Below are 14,876 nucleotides of genomic sequence, written 5' to 3'. Positions count from 1 at the left end.
AAAATTTCCAATTTGGAATCCGACAATATGGACACAAGATTGCTACCATATCTTCTGTGACTCACACTAAATTCATCCCTCAACTTCAAACTTTTCGTTCTGATAATGGTTCTAAATTTAAATCTAAAGGGCTACAATCTTAGTTTCACCAGAATGGTATTTTGCATCAGAAAAGCTGTGTCTACACGCCTCAACAAAATGGCATTTTCGAACGTAAACATAGACATCTACTCAATGTAGCTCGAGCTTTACGTTTTCAGTCTAACGTTCCATTGAGTTTTTGGGGTGAATGCATATTGACTGCGGCATATTTAATCAACAAAATGCCGACCCCAGTTTTATCACACAAATCTCCTCATGAAATGCTATTGTCTACATTACCATCTTATTCTCATTTACGGGTTTTTGGTTGTCTTTGTTTTGGACGAAACTCACGTCCATCTCACAAATTCAACGCCCGTGCTAAACCGGGCATTTTTGTTAGCTATCCGTATAATCAGAAAGGCTATAAAATATATGACCTGGAATCCAAGTCAATTTACACATCCAGAGATGTTGTATTTCATGAAATGATTTTTCCATTTCATGATCTAGGTTCTCTTCCGCAATCAACTACCACTCAACATATACGCGACTCTGATATTGCTTTCTATGACTCCATTTTACTTTCCCATGGAGATAACTCTAGACAACAATCTTTTATTTCAAAGACATCTCCGGTCCCAGTGGAACAGGATTCTACTATACATTCTCGACCTGTCTTAACTAATGCCGAAACGCTATCCCCAGACAATTCTGTGATGGAAACCACATCCTCCCATTTGTAAACTGGCAACAATTCTTCTGCACTATCACATTGCAACTCACCATCATCTCCTGCGCCGGATATATCATCATCACGGCCAGTCCGTACAAAGTCTGCTCCTTCGTACTTGAAGGATTATCACTGTACTCTTCCAAAATGCAATTCCACTTCAGTTTATCCAATGACTGAATATTTGTCATTTGACAAATTTTCCCCTGCTCATAAAGCTTTCCTAGCTAAGGTGATTTTGACGGAGGAACCCAAAACATACTCACAGGCCAAGCTATGCCCTAAATGGAGAGCAGCCATGGCCAAAGAAATTCTTGCTCTACAAGCCAACGACACTTGGATTCAGGTTGATCTTCCACCGGGTAAAGTGGCAATAGGTTGTAAATGGGTGTTTAAAATTAAATTTAATGTGGATGGTACAGTGGAACGATATAAAGCTCGCTTAGTGGCAAAAGGATATACCCAACAAGAAGGAATTGATTTTTATGATACTTTTGCTCCTGTTGCTAAACTAGTCACAATGCGTCTGCTATTATCCATTGCCGCCATTCGAGGCTGGTCCCTCCATCAACTTGATGTCAATAATGCATTTCTTTAAGGAGATCTTGATGAGGAAATATACATGAAATTACCACCTGGTTTAGGTTTTGAGGGCCACTCCAAAGTTCTTAGATTAAAAAAAATCTTTATATGGGCTGAAGCAAGCTTCTAGGCAATGGTTTGCCAAACTTTCTTCAGTGTTACTTGTTGAAGGTTTTCAAAAATCATTATGTGACAATTCTCTCTTCACATATCATAAAGGCAACACATCCATCTTTGTCCTTATTTATGTAGATGATATAATTATCACTAGTATTGATAATATTTTCATCACCTCTCTCAAATCAAGACTTGCGTCCTATTTCTCAATCAAAGATTTTGGAAAATTACAATACTTCTTGGGAATAGGAGTTTCTCGTTCTTCCAAAGGAATTTTTCTCTGTCAACGGAAGTACATTCTGGATATCTTAAAGGATTCTGGACTCACTGGATCGCGCACCTCTTCATTTCCTATGGATGCGCACCTGAAACTGACATCCGAGGCTGGTACACCTTTGCCAGATCCTAGTATTTATCGGCGCTTGTGCAGTGAATTATTTAAGCCAATTTATGCAACGTCCTCATTCTTCTCATCTGGATGCTGCTAATCATGTTTTACGATACCTTAAAGGTACTATTAGTCATGGAATCTTTTTGGCCTCTTCCACTCCTTTGATACTCAAAGGATATACCGACTCTAATTGGGCAGGATGCCCAATGACCCGACGATCCACTACTGGCTATCTTGTTACTATATGTAACAGCCCAATTTCCTGGAAATCTAAAAAGCAACCAACGGTTGCTCGATCATCTGCTGAGGTTGAATATCGTGCCCTTGCACATTTAACTGCAGAACTACAATGGCTTCGTTATTTGTTTCAGGATTTAAGAATTCCTTGCATTCTTCCAATCATTGTTTCCTGTGACAGTCAGGCAGCTATTCACATTGCTCAAAATCCAGTGTTCCACGAGCGGACGAAGCATATTGAAATTCATTGTTATTTTATACGGGAAAAACTGCTCAACGGCTTAATCAAACCACAACATCTACAGTCTTCTGAACAACTTGCAGATTTATTTACAAAACCTTTAGGTGTCAAGCAATTTCAACATTTGGTTAGCAAGTTGGGTATTTGATCTGGATCGACTCCTCCAACTTGAGGGGGGTGTTAGCGATATATCTGTACACGGTTTGTTTAGTCTACTAGGTTTACTAGATTTCCCAGTTTATTAGTTCTTTCCTAGCTTAGTCTTACGTAAATATAGTTTTTTCCTAGAATATCTCTATTTGTTGTAACTTCTTATGTAATCTTATTCACTATATATATTAAGAAGAATAAACTAAATATTCACAGTTGTGAAAACCAAAACGAGGTTGTTAGATGTTTTATATGGGAAAGAACAAAAACATGTTAAAAAATCTCGATAGTAGTCAGCCAGCTGCAGAGTTACCCGCGTTCAAGCTTGAGGCATACGTACTTACATTAGTTGTGGCCTTCCTCTAACCCAACTACCAATAAAGAGGTAAAAACTCTCACGAGTCATGAGTCATGCCATATTCTGATTCAATGTTCTGTAGTTTTTGTAATCTCTCTGATCTTGTAATAATATTTTAAGCAATTAATTTAATAATGTAACTTAATCACAATTGGTAAAAACTAAAAAAAGAAGCAGCCTTCCCTTGTGTGATAGTTAAGCAAACCCTTTCTTATCTCCCATATATCTCCCTATAAGTATCAGCTTTCGTCAAGATTCAACAACCCCTCAGTTTTTCAACAAAAACCAAACCCAATTCCATCTTTTTCTCGATACTTTATTAGAATCCTCTCTCAAATGGAGGTGTCTTTAGCTTTGCAAACCAATATAGGAAAGTTAGATTTCTTATCAAAAGGGTCAGAAAATTTGTTCAACAAGAGATATACGATTTCGTGCAGAGTGAACAACCATTGCAACTCCATAAGAATCGAAAGAGAAACTAATTTCTATGAAGTACTATCACTTGATTCAAGCAAGAATGTTGGTTATGAAGATATAAAGAAAGCTTATAGAAGAATGGCTCTACAATATCATCCGGATATTTGTCCCGACCCTTCAAGAAAACAAGAATCAACGGAAAGATTTGTCGAGCTTCGTAAAGCATACGAGACGCTTTCAGATCCTGTTTCGCGTTATAATTATGATCATCAACTTGGTTTGTCGGTTGGTATTCACCATGATTCAGCAGTTATGCATCCATCAAAATTTACAAAAGAGGTTTGGGAAAATCAGCTCTCTGGTCTCAAAAGAAGGTCTCAGAATCGAATGCAAAGGAAACAAAAGAACTCACGAAATTAAATCAGGATTCTTATTTTTTTTCCCCTTCATTTTTTCTCTTAACAAATTGTTCAAGCTTTGCAACACCTTGTAGGAAACAATTATCTTGCTCATTCTACACCACAGTACTCACCGGTGCCTTGGAGTTGTAGCATTTTGGTGTCCTCTTGAAGTTAGCCGCTTCTGATTATACATTAAATTTTATTTTACGAGTTTTAATTTCTATAATGAACAACAATTTTAAACATTATCATGACCCAAGAAAAATTCAACAAAACCCAAACAAAGTGAGGTACCTTCTGTTCAAACAAAGTACAAGAGGCATAAAGTTAAATTAAGTAATTAATTAATGAACCTTAACCCATTTTTCCTCTCTAATCAAAAGTCTTGATCATTCCCTCATCAATGAGGTCAAGAGCCAACCAACGTAAAGTTTTGAAAAACTGGAAATCGCTTTATGCCTCCTTTGGGATTTACATGTCAATTCTGACTGCAAAAAAATGTAATTCGAATTCTCGCTCATAATTATCAGTAAATGGTTTTAACTAGGAGTATTTGATTAAGCACTTCGGAATTAGAACTTTGGATAGAATATGTCAAATTTTCAAGCCCTCCGCGGTCTTGAATCCTCTCTCACTGGTTTAGAATTTAAATAGACTAGCTAGCTGTTGGTGCCAATAAATTTTACGTTCACCCGGAAAATCCGTGAAAATAAGTCTTGAAGAGTAATGAAAACGAAGTAATTATTCTTTTTCTTTTGAAGCATAAATGTGTAGATTTTTCTGAGATTAAATTAATCAAAATTGGGACAAGATTAAGGATTTAAATTTAAAAAAATCCATGTTGAAATTATTTTATTTAGGAGCAAAAAAACAAAAATTAAAATGTTACAAAGACTCCCCATGCTAGCTAATATTATTCTGATTCAACGTTACACCAATTCAAAATCTCTCTAAATCCGCTGGCATGACCAAGAAGATTCATTAAAACCCAACTTACTGTTGGGTGCAATAATTAAAATAAAGAAAAAATCAAATAAGCAAAAGTTATTGATACTTATCTCCTTTATAATGGAATTGATCGGTTGACGAAACGAACGAGCTTCTCATATCTCCACAACAGCAACAAAGCAAAACTTTGGAAAAACAGAGTGAGTCACGTGTTCAACACGTTGCCCTTAAGACATTAGCGCCCGGCTACACTCAAGAGTGATGCTATAGCCCTCACAGGACGGATATCTCCAAGATAAAACACCCTACTACACCTACTACTAGCATATGTAGTAGATGCTCAACTTGAGCTTGGCAACTCCGAAAAAACCGTTAAGGAAAATCCCGAACTCTTAAGAAACGCTATAAAATATTTTCCATTAAGGGTCCCTCTAAAATATAGAGCAACCCCTTTCCCATAAATTTTACAAAAGTAGTGAATTTCTTTATATAATGGAATAAAACAATTTAAGAAGTGGAAACTCCACAATGTGGGACTAATAAGTTTATATAGTTTCTTAAAACTACTAAAAATTGGAAACTCCACAATGTGGGACTAAAAAGTTTCATTCACAAAAGAAAACAATAAATTATAATTTTTTATTAAAACTTTAAAAAATTATTTTTTTATTAATCGTTTTCCAACAATCCCCCACATGAATGAAAACTCAATAAAACATGAAAACACAGATAGATCTTGGTAAATCAACATCCCAACCTCACGATCCAAACATACTGATCGTGCAAGTGTTGAAATCATACTAGTCATTTCTACGGCCTCTCCCTCACACAAAAGTGTGTTGACCCCAGGGTCATACTATGGATTGCATAAATCATAATAGTATTGAGAGCTTTCATCTTTAGTTCTCACATGGTGAGACTATAGGTATATTTCATCAAAGTGAAAAAGCATGAACTAGTGAACCCTTAGTGACCTTTAGGTCCTAAGTTCCAGTAATACCAAAACCATCAAAACGAAAAAAAACGCAGGAAATAACATTTTAGGCAGAGGTGTCCATGAGGTCTTGAACCTTTGCTTAGTGAGATATTACCGGAATTACTTGTTAGAGACAGTGAACTATGTCTTAAACTGCTAGCATTTGATGTAATTCGTGATAACAACCACGGGTGATATCTCCAAGATTGCTGCCAAGCTCGTGCCGTTTTGTCCAATTTGGCCCTGGACATATCATGTTTCTCAAAATGCTCTAGAGAATCAAAGCTCATATTCTCATAGGAAGCGACCCACTTACTCATTAAGATAGGTGAGTTTCCATAAAGAGTGTTACTGCTACACCCCACTTCAATCTTAAATTGAAATTATAGAACTCATTAAGACTTCTTAAAAGTCATCCTTCACATGCAGTAACACTATCACATCTACACCATAGGGAAGAAACAGAGAATAAAATTCTCTGATAGTGTTTACCTTTACCTACCATAAATTAGTTGTCTCATTCGAAACCTTGATCTTGGGATCTCAGTCAGCAAGGTTGAGTATCTTTCATGGCAAGTTTAATTTATGAGCTTAAGCCCCATCCCCTTCGATGTGTTTCTAACAATCTCTTTGATGAACCTTTCGTCAAAGGTTGCGCGATATTCTCCTTGGACTTTATCCAATCAATGGAAATAACTCCAATTGAGATTAGTTATTTTTAGATTTAGCTATTATAGCTTGGCTAACACAGTATATAGATATAGCTGGCACAGGCCTATGCCAGAGAGGAATGTCTTCTAAAAAGCATCTTAGACACTCAGCCCCCTCTCGTGCTTTATCTATCGCAATACTCTCAGATTCCATAATGAATTGAGTAATATATGTATGTTTGGAAATCTTCCAAAACAAACCTTCCTGCTAGAGTGAAAACATATCCACTCGTAGACTTAGGACTCCTCTGAGTCAACTATCCAGTTTGCATCACAAAGTCTCTCAAGGACAGCAAGATACCTTTCATAAACCAAACAAAAGGTAATAGAGTATTTTAGGTACTGTAATACTCTACTAAGTGCATCCCAATGCTCTTGCTCTGGACAACAAGTATATCTACTTAACTTACTCACACTATAGGAAATGTCTGGACACTTACAGTTCATTAAATTCATCAGACATCCTATAACTCTTGAGTATTCAAGTTAAGATACTCCACTATCCTTAATTTTCTTGAGTCTACAAGAATAATCTTACGGAGTACAAGCAGTCTTACAATCACACTGATTGTATCTCTTAAGCACAAAATTCAACATAATGAGAACGACTAAGACTATAATGCTAGATTATCTTTCAATCCTCATCCCTAAGATTACATCAACAGGGCCTAAGTCTTTCAAGTCAACGTTCTCATTCAGCACATGTTTTTTTTAGTGGAATTAATCACATCTAAGTTTGTATCAAGTATAATCATATCATCAACATACAAGCATACAATCACACAGGCATCCTTAACAAGTTACTTGTAAATATACTTGTCAGATTCATTAACTTAAATCCACTATACATTATCACATGATCAAATTTTCCATGTCACTGTTTACGTGCTTATTTTATAAACCATACAAAATTTTGTTCAACTTAGAAACTTTGTCATCATAACCTTTCACTACAAAGTCCTCAGGTTGGTCTATGTAAATTTCTTTATCTAATTCACGATTTTAGAAAAGCGGTCTTAACATCCATCTGATGTATCTCTAATTTGTTTATGACAGCAATAACAATTAGCATCTCAACGTAAGTAAATCTCGTCACATGTGAATAAGAATCAAGGAAATATACACCTTTTTTTAGTTTATAGCCTTTAGCTACCAACTTAGACTAATATTTTTCTACAGTTCCATATACCTAATGTTTCCTCTTAAAGACTCATTTACATATCATGGTCTTACTCTCTGGAGGTAAACTATAAACCTCCCAAGTCAGGTTCCGACAGACTGAGTCCATTTCACTAAATGAAGCTTCTTACCAGAATGGGGTTTCAGTAGATATCAAGGCTTCTTTACAAGTGCAGGGCTTAGAATACGCTAGGCATGTTATGAAGTCAGTGATAGACGCATTTATGTGTCTAATATATCTCAATTGTATATAGTGTTAGCACCCATTTTTGTACTTATTTGGTTATTTTATATATTTGTAGGTGTTTTCAGAAGAATAAGGATTTGCGGCGAAATTGGATGAAAATGCGGCATTTGAACCTCCGTTGATAGAGTGCCGGAAGCGCCCCAGAAATGTGCCGGAAGTACCCCAGAAATACCCCGGAGGAACCCCGAAAAAAGTGCGGAAAATGCCCCAGAGGACACTTGCTATACGGACCCTTGATTTTGGATAAGGGGTAACCTAATTACTAAGGGGTGACCCATTTCCAAGCAGCTGCTAAAGGGACACCAGGTCTGGTTAAGGGGACACCACATTCAAAGTTCAAATAATGGAATTTGGCGGGAAAACTAAGTTCACGTCTGATAATTCTCTGTTGGATTTCTGGGCAGTTTTGAGGGAGATTAAATCCCTGAAATCAATTGGGCTAGGCCTGTTAATAATAAACAGATCGTATGCAAGTGATTTTATCGATCAACTTGGGCTGGAATGGCTGGGAGAAGCGATCAAAGTCCAAACAGAATACGTGTTCTCTGTGAAGTTTTCAAATATATTTTTAGAGATTCTGGGAGAGTTTTACGTTGAAGTAAAGTGTATCTAGTCTTGTTTAAGGATTAGGAGAATTTTGGAGCGTAAGAAATTGCCAGAAGACGCGTACAAAGCAACAGAAAAGAGATTTCTCTCTCAAATGCACGTGAAGAAAAAAGGGAGATAAACTCGGATTTAATCGAGTTATTTGGACCCTATTGGTATATAAAGGCTGGTGGAAGTGAGAGAAAGTTGGGTCGAGAGTTTGGGGGAGGTTTGGAGGCGAGCAGAGAGGCGCAGGAGGAGTTGCAGAGAAGTTACCTGCTGCTGCTGCTGCCATTAACACGCCTGAAGAACACGAAGAACGGACTCGCAGAAGCAGTCGTTCCTCAACAGTGAAATCGACTGTCATCTGTGGGTCGTAGTTCTTCAACGACAACAGCACCTCAGCTCTGTCGTTGATTCTGGACGCCTTCTGTGGGTCGCAGAGTTCTGTTTTACATCAATTTCTTGTATTTCTCTTCATTGTAAAACACTTTTAAGCATCAATGAAATATTTTGAGAGCATTTTTACTATGATGAGTTAAACCCCAACACTGGGGCGATGGAGGAGGCCGAGCTTCATAAATGGGTAATTTTATTAATTCTTTTTAAGACTTTTGCATTAAAAATTAAGTGAAATATGATTTGATTAAATTGGGTGTTATTTGATTAGATGGGTCATGCTTAGCTTAGGTGATTTGATGTTCCATGCTTAACATTTACAACCAATGTTTTGAGAATCGACTTTGGCAAAATAAGAGTCCATATATGTTTTGAGCTATTATTGTTGAGAATAAATCATTAAGCCTTATGTTATGAAGATTGGCCGAATCATTAGTCCCAGTACCTCTCTACCAATTTGTCAATATTTGTATATATATTTTTAAATCTAAAAATCCATTACCTTCACAAGTTCGAGTTTGAACGATACCCCTTATCATCATTACTACAACCAGCAAAAATCACTTATCATTTTGGCGCCGCTGCCGGGGATTTGTGCTTAGGTAGAATTTTTTTTTTAAGGTTTATTATTTTTTTAGAATTATTTGTTTCTTTTTACTTTGTCTTTTTGTCTTTGATTTACAGGTTCAAAGTGGAGCACTAAGGTCTTGGAGAGGAAAAAGCTTAAAGCGAAAAGCGAAAAGAGAAGAAAAAAAAGGGACAATTTTAGGATTTAATTTTTAATTTTTTTTTTTTAGAGTGTGTGAGGAAAACTGTAATTTTTATTTATTTATTTATTTATTTTGGACTTTGGACTTTAAACAATTGGACTTTTTTTTTTTAACCCTACGGAAGGGTATTATTATTATTAAAAAAAAAATTATTATATACATTGTGTGCAGGGAAGGACGACGATTACTATATCGTCTCGGCCCCTCGGGTTCGTACATGACATAGGAGTCGTGGCCCGAGTCGACGACAACGGTTCATCGCCCGTCTGGTACGGGAGGTAAGTCCAATCGAAACACCCGCGAATCTCCTGCAAGTGGGTTACTGTCTGCCTTAAGGTGATAATTGTTTGAGGACGAACCAGACTGTCTTTATTTTCCTAGTAAAGGGCAAGGCCTGTCCTAAACAAGATAAGGGTTCGGATTTCATCACCGTTCTCTTCTTGCCCGCCTTAGGAAAACGAAACCGAACGCGAACCTAAGCTTAAAATTTGGAATAGAACGAGACCGATAGGGTAACGAGCTTAATAGGAAACTAGTTCGAAAAATATTGGTTGCTCTTTAAGAACATTTCAAAGTTCATGATGGTTTCTGTGAGTTGAATGCGTGACTGCGCCGCCTTGTGATAGCGGTGAGGCCTTGGGTATCAAAGCTCCACTGAGCTTCCCTCGCCTCGATTCAACTTACATTAGCTCGGATTGATTCCAGAGGGGTGTGCTCAAATTGTAACGAATTCCTTTTCGAAGGAATAGAAGCTGGTCTAGAAAACAATCTAAGTGGAGCCATCATGCTTTTTGTTTGCTAGATTCTATAGGTTTGATTTGGTCGAGTCGGACTTGTTTGTGATTGCGTAGAATTCCCCTGCAATTAAGAATGTCGAACTGGTATGATAGAAGCCAATACAATGAATATCGACCTGAATTTGAATATGGACATCATCAGTATTATGACCATAGTGAGAATAGTGACTGGGGACGCCAACCTTTTCAAGGTTATGGTTCATACCATGGTGAGCCCAATTATTATCCGCACGCGCATCAGTCATACGAGCAAGAAGATTATAATACTAGTTCTTCGTCTTTAGAGGATACAATCAAACTATTGAAAAGTAGTCCTTATTATGATCCTTCAGTTCCTATTCCTTCTCTAGAAGAGACTCTCAGGAATTTAGCTGAGTCATCGCGTCAGTTAGCTGAATCGAAGTATAAATTAGATGAGGTGAATAATGTAGTTATGGACGAAAGAACTGCAACAACAACTGAATCTGTAGAAGATATCCTCAATAGATTAACTCAAAACTTAGATCCTACACTAAGGGAACTTTCTTTGGAAGAGACCCTTGAGAGGATAGCTGAGTCGACACGTAGACTTGAGTTAGAGACGAATGAAAGTATTGCTCGAAATAACTTGAATTGCCAATATAGTGTATCCAATAATACCCTTGAGAATGAAGATACTTTTTCACATAATCAAGATAACGAGGTTATAATTGGTAACACTACTTATTTAGATAAGGTTCAATCATCTTCGTACTATTATGATGATGAGGATAGTAGTGATGAAGAATCTGAAACATGTAGGCATAGTAATCAGGAATCTAGTAATCCAATTGAGCTTTATAGTGATTATATTATTTCTAGTTCAAATCCAAATAATTTTTATGATTATTCACCTATTCAAAAGGACGAGGATTTGATTAGGGATACCACCGTTTTAGACGATGTAGTTTTTCCTTTTGATTACGAAGCCGATAATGGTTTAGAGGAACGGGTTCATTTCGAAAATACTGTTTTAGAGTCTAGCGACTTAGAAACAATAGTCTTGGAAGAAGAAGATAGACCTGTAGAGATGAGTAAAGATGCATTACCTGATAATAACTTAGAAGAATCTCTTGAATATTTTAAGGACTATGAAGATACGGAAATTCAAGAAATAATTAGAGGTATATCTAGAGACACTGAAAACTCTAAGTTTGGGGGTGATTATCACTTCCCTAGTGCCTTATCTTTAACTCTCAGAAAGTCGCCACACTTAGGACTTGATATATGTGCCTCAACCATCTTACAAGATTATCTTCGTACACTTTTTCCTGAACCTAATGATGTCCAAAGAGAAGCTCAGTTGTTAGAAACCCATCCTCTGGTTGATGTGGTTTGCCCAGGCTATGATCCCCAGATTGACTTTGTTTTCCCACCAAATAGTTTTCTTCCAACTGTGGGAACGTTTAAATTTCAAATGTGTCACTTATTAAGTTCTAAGACTAAGCCTAAGTACTTTAGGAAATTAGAATCGACACATTTGCTTCAGAATGACCACTACTCTGACTGTGGTCAACTATGTAAGTCATACCTAATTGACTTAGAGGATCCTAAATTATTTAGGTTATTTTGTGATTCCAGGTTCTTATCTGAGTTTTTCCAGACTCTAGGACCTAATAATTTGGATCTTACCTATGAGGAAATGCATCCGAGGAAAATAGTCTATTTAGACCCCTTCATAGAACCTGAACCTGAACCGCAATTAGCGATAGTTATCCAGAAACTAGGTAAGGGCATGCCAGTATTGTACATTTTCTGGTTTACTGCAGTTTCCTTTTGTCAGCTCTTTTTGGTTTTAAAGACCCACAGTTATTCCGGCTACTGTTATACGGTTCGAGTTGACTAAACCTTTTCTATGTCTGGCTGAAGACTTTAAACTTAGCACTTCTTGGGAGGTAACCCAAACTCATGCGACACGGTAATATCTTCCCTTATCTCTTTTGCTTCAAATGGTAACAGTTTCTCCTTGTTCATGCTTTTAATTTCATCTTTAGAAATTGAGGACAATGTTAGATTTAAGTTTGGGGGTATGGGAGAAACTTTTTAGTTGCAGTATGAATAAATAAACTCCAGAGCTTAGAAATTTATGCCTATTTAGGATTGCACTAACTAATCTAAGTGGATGGAAGCATTTTGGTTGTAGGAGTTGAGGAACCAATCTGATTAGATGACAACATCTAAAGAGTCTATTCATAAAAGCACAGAGCTCAGGTGTTAGAAGTAACATGATAGTTTCACCATATCTCGTTGAGTCCTTTTCACTTCTATTTTTATTTTATTTTGTTTTTAAACTATGTTTCTCTAAGTGATAGGTGGGGCCCACGATTCAAGTTGTTACAATGCTAGGGTGAATTAGAGTGATTGAGATACCATGAAAAAAAAAAAAAAAAAAAAAAAGATGAAAAAAAAAAAAAATGAAAAAAAAAAAAAAAAAAAAAATGGTAGTTACCGAAAAGAAAGAAAAGAAAAGAAAAAAAAAAAAAAAAAAAGAAAGAAAGAAATTGAGACCAGACCATTTGACCAAAAGGAATAAATTCAATAAAGTCGACCACTGGTACCCTTGTATATGCCAGTTGTGTTGACCTAGAGTTAGGTTATCGACCACTGGTACCCTTGTATATGCCAGTGTGTTGATATTAGTCAGACTAGTATCTCAATCCATTAGGATAGGTTCATTTTTGCGGAGGCCTTCAGACAGATATGGGAAACGCCGTTCACTTAGTGAACATCAAAACCATACATGTTTTTCTATATCCATCTTCTTGATCTATCCATGTGATTAGTTTTGACTCCGAATATGATGTCCATAGTGCAACTATCTGAGTAGAGCTCTGTCACTTTATATGAATTTTAGTATGCTTGAGTGCAAACTCGTGTACATCAATTGGAATTTCGCATCAGGGTACTTCTTCCTGTAGTCAATAAGTATGCCAACCAAGGAGATTCTTTAGTGCCTTCCAAGGTTCTGCGTAGATAGCTAAGGTCTGGAGTACAGGTTTTGTGGGTATATCTCTGGTAAGCCCTCCCGAGACTATAACTCGGCCACTAGGGCCACCTAGGGGTTTAAAGGCTTATTGCATACGCTAAATGCAATCGACGATGCCTGCGACAGTGAGTTAGGATTTTATTTTGTAGTTTTGATTTGCTCGGGACTAGCAAATAATAAGTTTGGGGGTATTTGATAGACGCATTTATGTGTCTAATATATCTCAATTGTATATAGTGTTAGCACCCATTTTTGTACTTATTTGGTTATTTTATATATTTGTAGGTGTTTTCAGAAGAATAAGGATTTGCGGCGAAATTGGATGAAAATGCGGCATTTGAACCTCCGTTGATAGAGTGCCGGGAGCGCCCCAGAAATGTGCCGGAAGTACCCCAGAAATACCCCGGAGGAACCCCGAAAAAAGTGCGGAAAATGCCCCAGAGGACACTTGCTATACGGACCCTTGATTTTGGATAAGGGGTAACCTAATTACTAAGGGGTGACCCATTTCCAAGCAGCTGCTAAAGGGACACCAGGTCTGGTTAAGGGGACACCACATTCAAAGTTCAAATAATGGAATTTGGCGGGAAAACTAAGTTCACGTCTGATAATTCTCTGTTGGATTTCTGGGCAGTTTTGAGGGAGATTAAATCCCTGAAATCAATTGGGCTAGGCCTGTTAATAATAAACAGATCGTATGCAAGTGATTTTATCGATCAACTTGGGCTGGAATGGCTGGGAGAAGCGATCAAAGTCCAAACAGAATACGTGTTCTCTGTGAAGTTTTCAAATATATTTTTAGAGATTCTGGGAGAGTTTTACGTTGAAGTAAAGTGTGTCTAGTATTGTTTAAGGATTAGGAGAATTTTGGAGCGTAAGAAATTGCCAGAAGACGCGTACAAAGCAACAGAAAAGAGATTTCTCTCTCAACTGCACGTGAAGAAAAAAGGGAGATAAACTCGGATTTAATCGAGTTATTTGGACCCTATTGGTATATAAAGGCTGGTGGGAAGTGATAGAAAGTTTTGTCGAGAGTTTGGGGGAGGTTTGGAGGCGAGCAGAGAGGCGCAGGAGGAGTTGCAGAGAAGTTACCTGCTGCTGCTGCTGCCATTAACACGCCTGAAGAACACGAAGAACGGACTCGCAGAAGCAGTCGTTCCTCAACAGTGAAATCGACTGTCATCTGTGGGTCGTAGTTCTTCAACGACAACAGCACCTCAGCTCTGTCGTTGATTCTGGACGCCTTCTGTGGGTCGCAGAGTTCTGTTTTACATCAATTTCTTGTATTTCTCTTCATTGTAAAACACTTTTGAGCATCAATGAAATATTTTGAGAGCATTTTTACTATGATGAGTTAAACCCCAACACTGGGGCGATGGAGGAGGCCGAGCTTCATAAATGGGTAATTTTATTAATTCTTTTTAAGACTTTTGCATTAAAAATTAAGTGAAATATGATTTGATTAAATTGGGTGTTATTTGATTAGATGGGTCATGCTTAACTTAGGTGATTTGATGTTCCATGCTTAACATTTACAACCAATGTTTTGAGAA

The 14,876-nt window shown here is 37.2% G+C and overlaps 1 protein-coding gene across 1 annotated transcript; it reads left to right on the top strand.

Annotated features, from left to right (window-relative positions):
• The first annotated feature begins 3,166 nt into the window (after window positions 1-3,166).
• Window positions 3,167-3,934, top strand: LOC113325826 (chaperone protein dnaJ 20, chloroplastic-like). Its single transcript, XM_026573694.1, has one exon. It carries the CDS (start codon window positions 3,227-3,229, stop codon window positions 3,725-3,727), a length of 501 nt encoding a protein of 166 aa, XP_026429479.1. The 5' UTR covers window positions 3,167-3,226; the 3' UTR covers window positions 3,728-3,934.
• Window positions 3,935-14,876: the final 10,942 nt, after the last annotated feature.

This window comes from Papaver somniferum, unplaced genomic scaffold (assembly GCF_003573695.1).
Source record: "Papaver somniferum cultivar HN1 unplaced genomic scaffold, ASM357369v1 unplaced-scaffold_0, whole genome shotgun sequence".
In the NCBI taxonomy this organism is placed as follows: domain Eukaryota; kingdom Viridiplantae; phylum Streptophyta; class Magnoliopsida; order Ranunculales; family Papaveraceae; genus Papaver; species Papaver somniferum.
Note: the sequence above shows the minus strand (reverse complement) of the source record. Positions and strands in the feature narration are given on the sequence as shown.